The sequence below is a fragment of the Perissodus microlepis genome, chromosome 23, assembly GCF_051167445.1.
Source record: "Perissodus microlepis isolate ML-2025 ecotype Zambia chromosome 23, ASM5116744v1, whole genome shotgun sequence".
NCBI classification, from domain to species: domain Eukaryota; kingdom Metazoa; phylum Chordata; class Actinopteri; order Cichliformes; family Cichlidae; genus Perissodus; species Perissodus microlepis.
Genome location: NC_140482.1, coordinates 21,687,661 through 21,703,511, shown reverse-complemented (window position 1 = coordinate 21,703,511; position 15,851 = coordinate 21,687,661). Strand labels below are relative to the sequence as shown.

Genomic DNA, 15,851 nt, shown 5'->3' with positions numbered 1-15,851 from the left:
AACTTGGCATACAGGTACACCTCAGCCACCTGAAGGCTCTTGTTTTATTGTATGTATTATTAATGTATTATTACATTTTATAATGTCAACATGTTGCCCTGCAACCAACCATGAACAGGCTAAAGTGACCCATTTGTAGCTTTTTTTGCACCTACAACACCTGAAAAAAGCAGCAGATCATTTTTCTGGATTTTATGTCTACTAAACCTGAATTATGCATGATATATTATGATGTCATCACATTGCCTAGCAACCACCAAACACAGACTAATCAGACAATACTCCAGAGTGGGCAGGTACAGTAATAGTTTAGAAAAAGAAGCAGGAAGTTTCTCCATTGTTGTCCGTCATTTTAATTGGTGGAGGTTTTATTGAATGGTCATGACTTTGTGACGTATAGGAGGATGTTGGTCACAATTTCATGTTTTTCCTTAAACTTTTTAACCAGGTCACAAACAGCCCAGTGAGGGTTGTTTCCACATGCTAAATGAGCAAATTTTCAGGAACTAGATTTCAAATAAATTTTCACACATTGCCACCTTTTGAATCAGGTTCTTTTTTTCAGATTTCCGTGTGCCAACTAAAAATAACAAAAATATATATGCCTACAATTTGATGATATTGAAATTACGCAAAAATGTCATAGGGGGAAGCTGCAAGCTTAAAATTCTGTTCAGTGCGACACAAATATAGTACAGAAAGCAAAGAAGCTCCAAAGTATCTGAAGAGAAGTTTCTTGAACCCTGTAAGTCAGCAGTCTTCTTAGTCCATTTTTGTCCTCCTTCCCCCCCTCTCACCCAGGAGGCCCTGATCATGGCCAGCATGGAGCACCCCCACCTGGTACGTCTCCTCGGTGTCTGCCTGAGCCCCACCATCCAGCTGGTCACCCAGCTCATGCCCCACGGCTGCCTCCTCGACTATGTGCACGAGCACAAGGACAACATTGGATCGCAGCTGCTGCTCAACTGGTGTGTCCAAATTGCAAAGGTAAATGACTATAATCAGGTCGAAAGAGGACGGCGTCTGTTTGTGCTGTGGTGTTTGTGCATTACTGTACTGCTGGCAGGTGTTTTTATGGATTTGTGTTCTTGTTGGACGAGTCTGCCTTTTTTTTTTTTTCATCCCCAGCCAAAAATTTGGCTGAAGGTGACATGGAGAGGCTTGCCAAGTGCAGTGTCAAACCGAACGAGTGTGATTTTTTTTCTAAAATATGATCTCATTGCACTTTCCAAATTTGTATTTAAACAGCTTTCAAAACAATTTTTGAGCTGCTATCACAAACACAAATGTCCCTAAGCTGCCGACCTTTCAGTTGGATGCTTTACTTACTCGGGTTTCTGTTGTTGTTTTCCAGGCTTTGTGGAACTGTATAAACATCTACATTATGCAAACCCAGAGCAGTCATAAAAAAATCTAAAATCAAAAAAGCAGCTGCATGCATTTGAAAAACAATGTAGAGCGCTGCAGTGTGTTGCTGTTGAAATTCAGGTGTTCAGTTTTCACAGCCCTTTAAATGACATGATAGGTTACTGACTGTGAGCAAGACCGAGGCCTAGCTTGCCTTGGAGCTTGTCCTTGAAGCATTCGACATTATTCTTTCAGCGTCATAACAAACATTTAAATTACAGACCCATTCGTTGCTGCCCAAACAAAATCTGCACTCAGAATCGTTGAAACAGCAGTAAGGCTTGAAATACTGTGTGCGTGCTTTTGCTTACCCAAAGAACATTTGTGTTTTGTTTGCAAATTAGGTTGATGCAGCCAGAGTGCTTGATAGTGTAACTGCCTGGTAAGATTTAACTTCTCTGAGTTATAACTCTGGGATGGCAGTGGGGTGCCTGGCTGCAATTACATGCTGTGCAGGCAGACATCTGCTGTGATACAGAGGCATCCCCCCATCAGTTTTGGAAGCGGTACATGCAAAAGAGGATCTGACAGAAGTCTGACTTACCGCTGATCACACTGATCGCAGTTAAGACAAGGGAACAACTTTTGACTTTAATGCTGTTAAAGTTTTGGATTCTGAGCGCTTCTGCCCGTCGAGGTTTAAGTCGAGCAAAGAGACAAAGGAACCAGCTCGACTGTGCCTCCAGGAAATGTTTTTGTAATTTAAAATCGTAGCTATTTCACTAGCTGGTTGGTCTGGATATACATTAGAGGTTTTGGACAAAGTGAACAACTCCATCGTATCTGCGCTAAACCAGTCGAGATGGTCCGAAAAACACAGCTTCATTTATGCCATTAATCCAACTTCAAAAGGAAGTGAGCAAGCTTTCCGATTCCATTTTGGCAGCGCCCCATTTCCCCAAGGGGTTGCCACAGCGGGTAGCTCTGCATATTTGATTTGGCAGATTTTTACACCTGTTACCCTTTCTGACGCAACCCCAAATATAAAATGTGTCAGAATGTGAAGTGGAAAAAGTCTCATGAAGCAAATAAGGGGGAAAAACGGGGGGATTATAAAAAATATCTCAATATAGTTGTAAAGTTTACATACTTCATTATGCTAACAAACTCTTTAGATTAGGATTATCGCTGAAATTTCAAACGAAATATAATACTCAGGAAATACCCAACAATTCATACCATTTTCTACTCCACAAGAGGAGAAAAATTCACAGTCTTTGTTTTTTGTAAAGATGAGAATAATACATCAATCACATCACTGTTTTCTTTTTTTCTGATGTAACAGTGAATTGATATATGACAACTATGTCTTAAGATGCTCTTGCTGGTAGAATTTCTAAAAATCTTTTTTTTTTTGTACTTAATATCTTTTTAATCTCTGGATTTAGGAATAGTGGGAATCATGTATTCTGTTAACACTACTAATGTTACCAATAGGCAGCACTAATAATGTTTGCTGACTAGCTCCAATATTAATATTATTCTTTTATTATAAGCCATGGCCACTAGCTGCTACCATTATAATAACTTAATAGATCAGCCAGTGTTGCTATCTGATAATTGCTAATAGTTTAATGGCTAACATTAGCATGTGCACCAGCTATGTCAACATTTATGATATAACTGTTTAATATTTTAATATTGAAACAGAAGATTTACTGACATCTAACATACCTCATAAATTGTTTAGTTTTGACATCAGCTACTGTTCACGTGTTCAGCTGCTAGTGAGGGGAGGGGCTGTGCACCTGACGGTCTGCAACGGTTCTGTGGGAAGTTGTGTCAGTTGAAGGAGGCAAAGTTGACACTGTTCATATCGATAATGTTGATAATGTTGATCCAATAATAATTCCTAGTATTGATTTTTGGACCCTGGTCTAGAAAAGGAGGAGCAACATTGGAACCCATTGGCTGGGGCCATTTATCAGACAAATATGACTTCCTGTCGCATTCAATGGTCATTCATTGCAGTCTAGTGATGAATGAGCAGAAATTAAAAACATCAAACAGAGGACATAATTAGCCACAGCCATAGCCTCTACTGTGAAAATAACTTAATAGATCGACTAATGTGGTTAGCAGGTAACTGCTAATTGTTAAACAGCCAATGTTAATGTGTGCACCGGCCAGGTTGACATTTAGGATAACTGTTTAGTACTGTTCAAACAGGAACTTTCCTGACCTTTTGTAATTCATCATAAAGTGTAGTTCAGTCTGTTGATATTAACTACTTTTCATGCATTCAGCTGCTAGTGAGGAGAGGGGCTGCTACCAACGGTGCTGTTTGAAATTGTGTTTCAACTGAAGGTGGCACTGTTCGTATCGATACTGTTGCAAATGAGTATCTAATCTGATGATAACTCTTAGTATGAAATAGTATTTGAGTAGTGTTTTATTTTTATTTTTTCTTTAGCAACGCTTTGCTAGATAAAGTACTAGCAATATGGGAACCCACCAGTTAGGGTCATCAGACAGACATGTAACATGCTTGTCTACAGTCTGGGAATGAATGAGGAGAAATTAAAAACATCAAACAGAGGACATCAGATAAGAACCTGTGGTTGTGAGTTAGCTTTGTAGCCAACGTGTTCATTTTTTTTTCATATCCAATCAGAGTTTTAACCCGTATGCAGTCAAAGTTCAGTCAACTGTAGTTAGGTAAATACAATTTGGATTGCAAACTGAAACCAGATTCTGGTTCTTTGCCTACCATATAATATATTACGTTTATTATGCAGTGATCTGATTTTCATATGTAGTGAGTGAGAGCCTGAATGGCTCTTCATCTGTTCCAGCAGGTCTATCATTTTTGCTTATCATTACTTTGATGACTTGCTAATCTTTTATTGTATCTGCTGCTAAACTGATAAAGCTGTCAAACATGGACCTTGGTTTTTGTTCTCAAAAACTGGTTCTGTTTAAGTTTTCATCAAATAACGTACATGTGCACTCTAAAGCAATGTTTGTGTAGTAAATAAAACCACAGTAAGAAATGCCTACTGCACCAAACACTGTTCTTATACACGCAGGCCTTGTTTTCAGCTATAAACACACTAACACCACACTAATGTTAACATTAACCCGTGCAAACTGGTGTGATAGCATGACAAAACTGTGTGTTCATAACTGTGTGTTCAGAATGTGCATGGAAAGCCATTCACAGAGCATTCTTCAGATAATTGCCTGTTTCTAAAGCACTTTTTTATCAGAATTGATTTGTATTGGCAAAGTATTCTCTTGTTTCATCACTCTGAGTCAGCGATGAGAGCTTCGGGTTAACAGGGTTAGTGGGAGGTGGGTTAGCGTGAGAGGGCTTAACCCTTTATTCTCCAATGATAGATGATTCCCAAGAGCCTGAGGAACAGGTTACTTAAGGAGGTACTTATTGCTGTAATTGGATTCAGTTTCACCTGTGGTAGCAGGAGGGGAAATGTCAGGTTGTGGTTGTTTTGAAGGCGATGGAGAGCAAGGGGAGACTATTCAAAACCATCCTCTACCCTTCCTGTACTGTGGCATTCAACTGATTGTGACCAGTAGCAATAACAGCTGTTCGGTCTTGATGTAGGGTTGGGATGAAGCTGCTCGTCTGATTGAAAATTGTATTTGGATAATTTGTTTTTATTGAGTGAATTAGTGAATTGGCATAGTGGAGGAATAGAGACAAACTGTTCCTGTTAGCCCTAAACAGGCTTGTATTTCCCTTTATTGTTTCCATTATTATCAATAACTAGCAGCTATCAGCGTGCTGGCTGGATTGTCACCACCTGGGGCTTAATGACAGGCCATGGTTTGCAATGTTAAAATGACTCATCACTGAGAACTAAATTTTCAGTGGCAGCATCTCAGTGTGTTGTTTGAAAGGCTTATTTTGTTTCCAAGGTAGAGTATCAACAAAAAAAAATCTAACAAAGAGTAAAGAGTCCTGACTCAGGGGTGACTCTCAGACGAGTTATAATCGTCGAAGGCACTGGAACTTTTAACTTTCGTCAGAGGATGTAGGGGACCTGTAGTCTTTATTTCCAGCTTCTTTTTCATTTAGCTTTGTGTGATTCCAAGTTTAAAATAATCTTTTTAAGATAAGCATTTAGAAGAAAGACTTTATTAGTTGCAGCTTGCTACTTCCAGGGTTGACTCCCTTTTCCTTCCCTTCAGTTTCCTGTTCTTATTTGGCAGGAGTGGCTCTCGGTGTGGTCTTCTGTTTTAAGGTTCGCTGTGTTGTGCGTTCAGAGATGCTCTTATGCAAACTTCGGTTGAAACAGTGTTGCCAATATCAGCTTGAAGCACACGTAATCAAAAATGAACACATCTTTCTACCAAGCTGCTTAATGAATTCAGCTTCCAATTTGACTTTTCAACAGCCTGATTAAAAAAAATGAAAAAGCTTGGTGCAGTCTAGAAATAAAAATCAAATAGCTTGTCAACCCGAGTTGCTGAGAGGCCAGTATTTATAATCCGAGCTGCTAGTTGCACGGTTAATGGGCTGGTCCTTATATATAGTCCTTTTCTTCTGTTCCTGAACACTCAAAACAGTTAAAACATGCCACAGTCACCCAGTCAAAAATGCACTTTTTTCTATGCTTAAGTGCTTTCCTTCAAACATTCACCCACCAATGGATGCAACTTGGGGTTCAGTATCTTGCCCAAGGATAACTGGCATGCATAATGGAGAAGTCAGGGATCAAACCACCAACCTTCCAGTTAAAAGATGACCTACTCTAACTCCTATATATGCCCACTATAACCAGATATATTCAGAGTGATCCCATTATTTTCCCTTTTCAGTGTAGCTCTAGCATACTACATGGATTTGTAAGAAATGTGAAGAATATAGGTCCATATATTGCTATCTGAATACTTTTTATTCGAGAAGTATCAGAACTGATCCCAGAAACCCATGTTTGATGTTCTCTAATTAAAAGGTACATATACAGGTACTTTTGAAAATCAGTGATTTTTAGGAAGTCTCACATGAGTGACTGTGAACATAGATGTGTTTTTTTGTATGGGTAGGAAAAATTGATGTGTTGTGTTGGGTTTGAACCAGAAAGCTCATGCTGGAACACACAAAAAAATGGTTGCCTTTCAAAGGTATAGTCACGTGTATGACCTGGTGTGGTATTCAGCCAATAGAAGAGAATCAATTTGACTTCTTATGAGCCCCACCCCCTTCTTACAGTTAGGTGTTGTCAGGTACTGCAGGGAGCCCATTTAGCAGCATGGGTTTTCTAAGCCACACAAGCCCAGTGCACGGAGTTAAAGATGCTCACAGCGGGGGACCCAGGTAGCGTGGTTCTTTTGTGTTAAGTTAGCCTCTTGGATCCTCCTCACAGGTCCTCCATCACATAGCTCTAAGATATTTTTCAAGCCAGAAAAAGACTGAATTTCTCTGTGGTGTGTGTTTTTGCGTCCCTGTCTATCTGCGCACGTGCTTGTGTGTGTTTGGGCATGTGAGCCGAATAAATACCTCAGAGCTCTCTTCTCTGAGTGATCTTGGCACTCTCAAGGTAATGACGAGGAACCTCTTCTCCAGGAGAAAGAGCATCCTTCAGAAGACGCACAATTTTCTAGCAAAGGAGAAAATAATTTCCCTTTGCTCTTCAGTTAGCTTTGAAAGAGGTGGGAGGAAAAGGTATATAAAAAAAACACAAAAAACAGAGAGTTCAAGAAACAGCTTACAAAAGGTCGCTCGACATATGGCACCAGACCAAGCATCCACTGTGAACTGCTGCATACGCATTCATCAAACGCACCCCATTGTATCATGAGTACTATCAGTGATAGTCAGGTCTTTACAGAGAAACACTTTGACATTTTGTGAAATCACCTGCTTCAACTACTTGGTAAGAGTTGGACTGGATGACTGACAGCACTTGTCAGGGTTCCTGGGTCGGTGACCCAGTGTTTTCAGTTTTGTCACATTTAGGTTATGTTGCCACATCAATGTTCTCACTTCCTGTTTTTTCCCCGTGTCAGCTTGTCTCTTGTGTCATTAGTCAGATTATGTTCAGCCCTGTACTCACCTGTTTTCAATCATTGCCATCATTCAACCTGTGTATTTAAGTTCCTCGGTTTCACCAGTTCTTTGTCGTGTCATTGATGTTGATGTTCGTGTGATGTTGTCCTTCCCGTGTGTTCTCTCAGTTCAGTCAGCCATTCAGTGATCCAGCCAGTCAGTGTCCGTTCACCCTCTGTTCATCCACTCCTTATAATAAACCTTCACCAGTCTTCACCTACCTGCGAGTCCTGCGTTTGGGTTCCTTCTTCCTCGCCTCCACACAACGCCTGACAGCACTCATGTATGTCCGGTTGTTTTTCAGACACTGGCGAGAGCCTGGTGTTACCCTTCAACTAAGCTCAACTACCAGTGGCTCCAACTTCACATTGAATGAACAGACATGAGTGTGTTACCGGCTTTCTCATCTAAACTGCCTACAAGCAGATTTCAGGAAAATGTCAAGCATTTTTTTTTTTTTTAGCTAAAGTACAGCTGCCACAGTTATTTAATAACAAATTCAGAAATTTCAAGATTTGCTAAAATTATGTGCAGAAGTTTTACCAGTACACTCTATTATCAGTGGTGAAAGTATTACATGCAACATGCAGACCAAAAAAATGCAATTTAGTCTGATTGTAACAAGTTTGCAGGAATCTTGTCATGACATTTCTAGGAAAAATCAGTGGGCGAGCAATGATTACATTCATTATTATTATTATTATTATTATTATTATTATATTTGGGGTTTGAAACACTGTGGACACAATTACACAGGTTGGCTGGTGGGAGGGAGCCTGTCTTTAAGTGACCAAATTCCAAATGGCACCAGTTGCATTCATTCTCTGTTTTGCAAATAATTTCTGTCTACTTTATGAGTGCAGACAGGGCCAATACATTGGAATCAGTCTGAGTCACTCTGCACTGATGGGCTTTACTCTTTTGCAACATGTTCCTTTGCCATAGGGGACTCAAAGCTGGCTGCCAACTGGTTGTATTCTGGTTATATTCCTATAAAAAGGAAGGTTTCCAAGCACCTGTATCATTTTACAGTTACTTCACCATCTGCACCAAATTTGTTGCTATCTGTTGAAGAATTGCTGAATCTGTTTAAAATCTATGAGGTTCTAGCTGGACTATCTTAATGTGTATAAAATGCAGTCAAAGCAATACAAGAGCCTGAACGGCATTTCATAAATCTGCCTCTAAAAGTTAACAACACATCCCTGATACAAATTTAGCCACTGTCCCCTTCCCAAATAGGAAAGATTGTGTTAGCAGATGTTTTTTGGGGTCTGGGTCATAGCTGAATACTAAGTTTATCATCACATATGATGATCATAACATCCAGTGTAGTGTAGCTTTAAGGCCGTAAAAGACTAATTGGGAATTCTAAAGTACAACTACCTGAACAAGCACATTATTTTGAATAAAATATAAATATAATTTAGTTCCCAGAACAGTTATGGAGCTATCTGTGCATGCTGCCAAAACCATGAAACCCTGGCACAGGAAGGCTGTTTTTCCTTTTTCTCCATACTGTAACGTGGTGGCAACTTGCCAGTCCCCCCCAGCACCGCTACCACAACAACTACACAAACACCCGCCGTATGTGGGCTCTGACCCGGGCAGGTGACTGCTGTGCCACAAATTGATTGGCCGAGGCCTGTCGCCAGGCAGTGACTCTTCATCACTGAGTGTTTTGGGCATTGAGATAATGGCCCCCATTAATCTAGAGCCACACTCAGGGCTGTTTCACTCCCACTGCCACACACGAACACACACACACACAATGACTGACGCTCACATGCACTTGCACACATAACCCACACAGAGGTCTCTTTAGATGTGTGTGAGTAGCCTCTAAATTATAAGTCTCGATCTTTCCTTTCCTTTTTATGCTCTTTCCTTTATCCCTCTGCCGGTTTTCCTCACTCATCTGCTGTTTCTTTTCCTTGTTTTTTTCCAGGACTTCCTCTTTATGTCCTTTCTTTCTTTTTTCTATTTTTATTACACTCATCCATTTTCCTCTTCTTTTCTTTTTGACGCCCTTCTTCCTTTTCTCTTCACATTTGATTTTGTTTTTTCATCATAACCCCGTCCTGTCTTCCTTTTCATTTATCCTTCCCTTTCCCCTTTCTTTGCTCCATTTCCATTTATTTCCTTCCTTTCTGCTTTTCTTTCCACTTCATTTCCTTTTCCTTCTTCTTTCTCTCTCATTTCCACAATATTTTCATTCTTCTTATTATTTTGTTTCCATGTCATTGTCTCTTACTTCCTTTTTCTTTTCTTTCCTTTCATCTGTTTCAGTTTTTTCTTAACTAATTCTTTTCTTCCCATATCCTTTTTACACATCTTCCCACCCTTCCTTCCTTCTGACTTAATTTTGACATTTTCTTTTCTTATAGTTTCTTGCTTGTTTTCTATATTTCTGTATTTTCCTGTTCTGTTTTCTGCCATTCGTTTTACAGTACGTTGGTCAATCTTCTTTTTTAATTTTAAATTCCTTCTTTAATTCTCTTGTTACCCCCCACATCTCCTGTCTTTCCTCATTTGTGCCTATGTTATCATTTGTTTTCTTATTTTGTGTGGTCCTGTGTCTCTATTTCCCACTCCAGCCCTCAGATCCTTAGACGACCCCCCTGTGCCCATATTTACACGTGTCCTCCTATCTGTTTCTGCATCTCCTCTTTGTCCCTCACTCAGTGAATCTCTCCTCCCTCTTTTTCCTGCTCCCTCTCACACTCATATTAGGAGCATTTTTTTCATTAGGTATTGGATTATTAATGGAATAATTAGTAATGGGATGTATTTTAATGAACAAATCAATCACTGAATTAAATATGGGTTTGAAACTGAATGTATGCGGGGCTACAGTAGTCTTTTAATTTGGCTCCCCTCTCCCCTTTCCCTCTCTGTCTTCCATTCACGGTCTCTCTCCTCAGGCTCGGCATAATGAAAGCAGAATACATTCAGCGAGTAGCTGTCCTGCCACTAAAATGATTGGCTTTGGCAGGGAAGCTCTGGCTGGACAACGGTCTCCACTGGGGTTTTTTATGGTGGGGGGGTAGAGGTGGGACGGCTGTAGGGAGGAGGGGGTTGTATCTAGGCCACTGTCAGTGAGTGAACAGTGAGACAGTGGGGTCATTTGTATTTGTACCAGTGCACGTGACTCTGCTGTCACTGTGGCTCTGTGCTAACACTGACCTCGTAGCATTTCTGCACACTGTTAAAATATGCAAGAAGGTGTGTGTGTGTGTCACACACCAACAAACTGTAAAATAAGGCAAAATCAGCAGGGACTTTTTTGTTCATGCGTGTGTGCTCTTCCACATCGCGGTGCGTGCAGTTAGAGTTGCATCCTGCGGCGGCTCCCCAGAGATGCCACCCCGATGGCACGAGATCCAATCTGGTCAAGCTTAGCGTGGAGCCCTCTGTGTCACTCACTTCCCTGCGAAACGCCTCTCGGTGCTGAGCAAACACATCTCGCCTGCACTTATTAGCCCAGCCTTAACACTTCTTCTTCCTCCTCCTGCTGCTTGTTCTCTTTTCCCTCCCAACACGTTTCCCCTCGTATTACCCTCCCTCGCTAAAATGACGGAGTCAATCCTTTGCTTGGAATCAAATCATCTCCCTCCTGTGCTCGTGTGTCTATCATGCCATCGCATGTCAGTGAAATGTCTCAATACTCTCAGCATGCAGATGTGGACCTGGACAGGTGTGTTTTCTGAGATGAGATTGCCCTGATTTGATGGTTTTGTTTCCCTCCCGTTACACAGTTAAACTGCTGCTGGAAAAGCAAAAAAGAAGGAGTCACTTTTCAGGGCACAAAGGACAAAAACCCGGAGGCTGGGCCTTTTGGAGTGAATCAAAAACATCTTTAACATGTATTTTCACATGTTACATAAACAGCAAGATTTTTGGAATTCATTTTTTGAATGATGTAGTGATGCTAAAACTGTTTCTTACTGGTATGGTTTGTACTGACAACGTGCAGGCATGTAGGGAGTGATATATGGGGTTGTAAATATCATGTTACTCTGGACCTCTGACCTCTCCTTCAAGGTCAAATAAGGTCAAACTTTCATAAAATCTTATCTTTAAAACTGCGTTTAAATTTCTGCTGCCTTTTTTATTGGCAACATTTTTTTATGTTAACTTTGGTATGTTCAGTGCCAGGATATAACAGTTTAAATACATAACAACATGTTCAAGGTTCCTGAAATAAGTATCACTGTTTTTGGAAAAGTAAATGAACTTGTGATCAAAATGCTTGATATTTATTACTAAACATTTAAACTAATTTTACTAAATTGGTGTAGCCGCATGAATAAAATAATAATTGTACTCAAAATTATGTCAGGTGTATTAAAATGAGTTTCAGCAGGGCTAATAACAAAAGCCTGCGCCTTGCATTTGTTTTTACTGCAATACAGTATGTTTTTTTTTAAAAAAAAAGGAAGAAAAGGAAGCACAATGAATACATACAAAATACTAGGAAAGGAAAAAAACTACATAGCAAGAAATTATATTAGTCAGACACTCCATTAAAAACCCTCCAGAAGGCTCTAAGGGCACAAACATAGTAGAGGAATCGAGTTACTCAGTCACCCACATGGATCAAAGAAGCTGCAACCTTTATTTGTACCAGGCTGTAAACATTATTTTAAACATGGGAGACTTTGGGAACTGACCACATTGCAGTTCCTCAAGTAGCCACTAGAGGAACTGCAGTTTTTACCTCTTCTCAGCTCCAGAGGTTACCCATGGTAACAATGATATCACAACTCAGTCATCATGTGATATATGATAGACTCGTTATATTAAGACAGTTATCTAAGATTCATGGCAATATTTGTATAGAAGAAGAAAAAATGGCCGCCGTGTACGTGTATCATATTGATCCAGTGTGTTGATGCATCTTAGCTTTCCTCTTAAGTCTGCTGTCATTATACGATGTGTTTATATTGTGGTATCAATATCTTGTCCCTGCCCTATTCGCTTATCACAGTGTTGACTCCCATTGTCGTGTGGCTGATAAGTAAATGAGACCAAACGACTGTAAAAATGCTCAGTTATGCGGCAAACTCACTTTATCGATTACTATTTTTTCAGTCATTGTTTGGCTGCCGTATCATAGACCCAGTACATTTTTCAACAAGCAGAAGAAGAAATAGAAATCTCAGTTAACTGTTATTGGCATCTCATTTCTACATTGTGCCTCTGCCGTTACAATCATATCTACGGTTGTAGTACTGTGAATAGGAACAAAGCCATGTCAATATAAATGTTTAAGTTGAGCAGTTGGTTTGGTGTACAAAGATGTCTTTGATTTCTCTCTGTAGTGCCGTGATACCCGAAATATCCTCCAGTGCAGGGTTTGTTCTCTTGTATAGAGTTCCCTCACAGATCTTAAATCTCTCTTTAGCCGTCATTGAAACTACTACAGCCAACTGCCTGCCGGGGTCTGGTGAAGATAACAGTCTGAGCAGGCTCAGAAAACCCCAAGAGATAGTCATCAAGCATCTTCTGAGAGTCATGCTTGCACAATATGCTGGTAAAAGCACAGCCGTATATGTGAATAACTACACAGTTCTGCTGTGATTTTTTAATACACTCAGTATTTGGACCCTTAAAATAATGCAGTAGGTTTGTCAAAGATGTTATAATAACCACTGAGGAATTACCTTCATTTTGACCCAGTGTGTCACCTTCCTCAGAATGCTCATTTTCAGGTCTCATGTTTAAAATATAATATATTATTAATTAACAGCAACACCTTTTAGTTTACACACCAGATATCTCGTCTCATTGGCATCCTTTAGCTCGGAATAAAAGGCGCTGCAGCGGAAGCAATTAACCACAGAGTGATGAAAATGTTTAACTGTGCACTGAAAAGCAATTACGAACTGAAGAGTAGCATGATTCCTGTCAACAATGTCCATTTAAATTTCTGTTAACATCTGATGAGCAAATCTAATACAGCCAGGAGGTGAAACATGTTTTCCACCTGCGTGTGTTCATCACTGACATGTTGAACATAAGCAGAAACTAGTACACGCGTGGTGTATGTCAGGGAAGCGGAGAAACATGATTTTAATGTGCAGATTTAAAAAAGCTTACTAAATTCAACCCTGTGTGTCTCTACTGTTGCTAATGTTCTGATATCTATGAAATCAGAAGTGACTGAGCTTGAAATGTGGCAACTTCTTGGCCTAAAAAGTTAAGCCAAAACTGCAGTTCCACAAGTGGCCACTTGAGGCTTGCTTCAGCAGCGAGTCAATGTTAGAGGGGCCAACTTTTTGTTTTTTCCAGGTTACATTTCTGTGTTAAGGCTTAAAGTTATACATGGCCCATTTTGAGTTAGCCCTTATTCACATGGGCCTGAAGAACAACTGGTGATCCCCTGTAACCTTTCTAGGGAAAATCATATATTCAGACTGGTTGGTGAATGGTTGCTGATGGTTTGTAGGTAATCACAAGGTGAAATTGGTTCTCAAGAGGATGATGCACCATAAACCTTGCGATTGGTTTGGTCTCTAACTGATTCGCATAGTCAAATGCTGTTTGCATGGAAGATGCTGACTTGTCTGCATCTTGTCTGCAAGTATTGGTCAACTACTTGCCAATTGGTATTAAAACGTAAAAGTAAAATCAACAAGCTTTTTGAAGATCATTTTCACTGCTGCTCTGTAGGCAGTTAGCTTGCAGACGTGTGGGTGTTTCAATGACTGCAGCATACCGGATAGCAAACAAACTAATCATGAGGGGGTAAACCTCTTTGCAACCACTTTTCACCTAGCGGTTGGTAGCAACCACTCAACAACCATTCAGGGAATACAGATTTTTCCACAGTAATCAGAGGGTACCAGGGGGTCACTGACTGCTTGTATGACTGCAGCAATGGATTTAACAGACAGCCAACAACCACGACCAACAACTAGCCAACTGCTGGCTGTAGAGGTAGAGTGGGGTGCCAACCAATTAAAAGGTTGGTGGTTCGCTCCCTGATCCTCCAGTCTGTGTGTCAAAATAACCCCCAAGTTATCCCAAGCGCATCCATCGAAGTGTGAATGTTAGCCGAGGTGTGATTGGGTGAATAAGACTTGAAGTAGAAAGTTCTCTGAGTGCTCAGTTAGAGTAGACGAGTGCTATGCAAGTATCAGTCCATTTGCCATTTTTCAGACGGTTGACAGCTTGTTTCTTGACCTCTGTGACTTACTAGGATCTTAAAACCTCCATTCAAGTCACTTTGAAGTGTGGTTTCTCTTTGGAGCATTTTACATCACTTATATGACAAATAACATATTTTGTTTTGTGGTTAATTTTGCAAAATGCTCCTTGACAGCCAAGCTGCTGGGCATTGGCTGAAAACTTCACTCAACCCTCTTGTCCAAGATATGGGCACTACTTGCTGTAAAAAAAACAATGCTGGTTCCAAAATATGTTATACTACAAGTGGTGACATTCATTTTTAACACTCTATTTTTGATGTCAGCAGGTTTTTATTCCACATCCATTCAAGTGTCCCTCCAAACAAACTGCTTAAACAGATTTGAGCGCTTTCTAAAGCTTTTTTTTTTTTTCCGAATCCAGATATGACAAATTGCCACTGGATGCCAGCTCTAGCAGTGAAAATAGCACATTTTAAAATCCTTCACACCAAAGGAGGATATCATATATTTTAGCACATAAGCCAAATGATTGATGAATTCCTTTTAGTCTATATTTTCCACTAAAAACACATTATATAAAGTTATAGTGAATTTATTACTGTCAGCAGGCTATATGGTAGTGATCCATGTTCAGCTCTTTATTTCCCCGGGGCTTCATTAATAATGCAGTCCCACAATTCTTTGCATCTGAGAGCTTGTCGGGAGGCACATCACGCCATGATTACCAAACAACCCATAATACTATCTTTCATGATAAGAAACAAAAACCAAACCAAGTGATGTATTTTCCTCCAACGCAAACACATTCTCAAATTCTTTCACACACACACCGGCCGGTCCCCAGGAGGACGCACATGTCCCTGCTGATGCAACAAAATGAGGAAACAGGACGGGGGGAGACCGCAGAGGAAGAGTATGAGGTGATGAGTGGAACGGGCGGCGGAGAGATAAGCCCCCTGGGTCTTTCTAATTATCTGTAAGGATCAGCAGTGCTCAAGGATGCATAAGGGGAGGGATTTGACTGCCAGATCCACTGGTAGGAAGGCCTGATTGGATCGGTCACCTCTTACCATACATCCCGATTACTCACAATGCCTGGAACCGAGACTCATTAGACACAGACGTTCGCACGCATGCAGATGAATGGCGGCAGGTGGAAATTCGCAGGGATTCTCCGACAAACACTTCATAACCGTGCCTTTCTGAAATGGCTGCAAACAAGAAACAACTTTCTTCTGTACTTATTATGGAGTCCTAAACATGTCATTTTAGCAAAA

At 40.4% G+C, this 15,851-nt stretch overlaps 1 protein-coding gene across 4 annotated transcripts in view; it reads left to right on the top strand.

Moving 5' to 3' along the window:
* Positions 1 to 15,851, top strand: part of LOC146361395 (receptor tyrosine-protein kinase erbB-4-like) — a 363,843-nt gene that overhangs the window by 309,506 nt on the left and 38,486 nt on the right. For 3 of the 4 annotated variants that reach the window (XM_084922479.1, XM_084922477.1, XM_084922480.1), the window contains exon 20: positions 802 to 987. In XM_084922479.1, coding sequence (XP_084778605.1) covers positions 802 to 987 — 186 coding nt within the window. The remainder of the gene's footprint in view (positions 1 to 801; positions 988 to 15,851) is intronic. The other variant, XM_084922478.1, reaches the window with a different exon arrangement.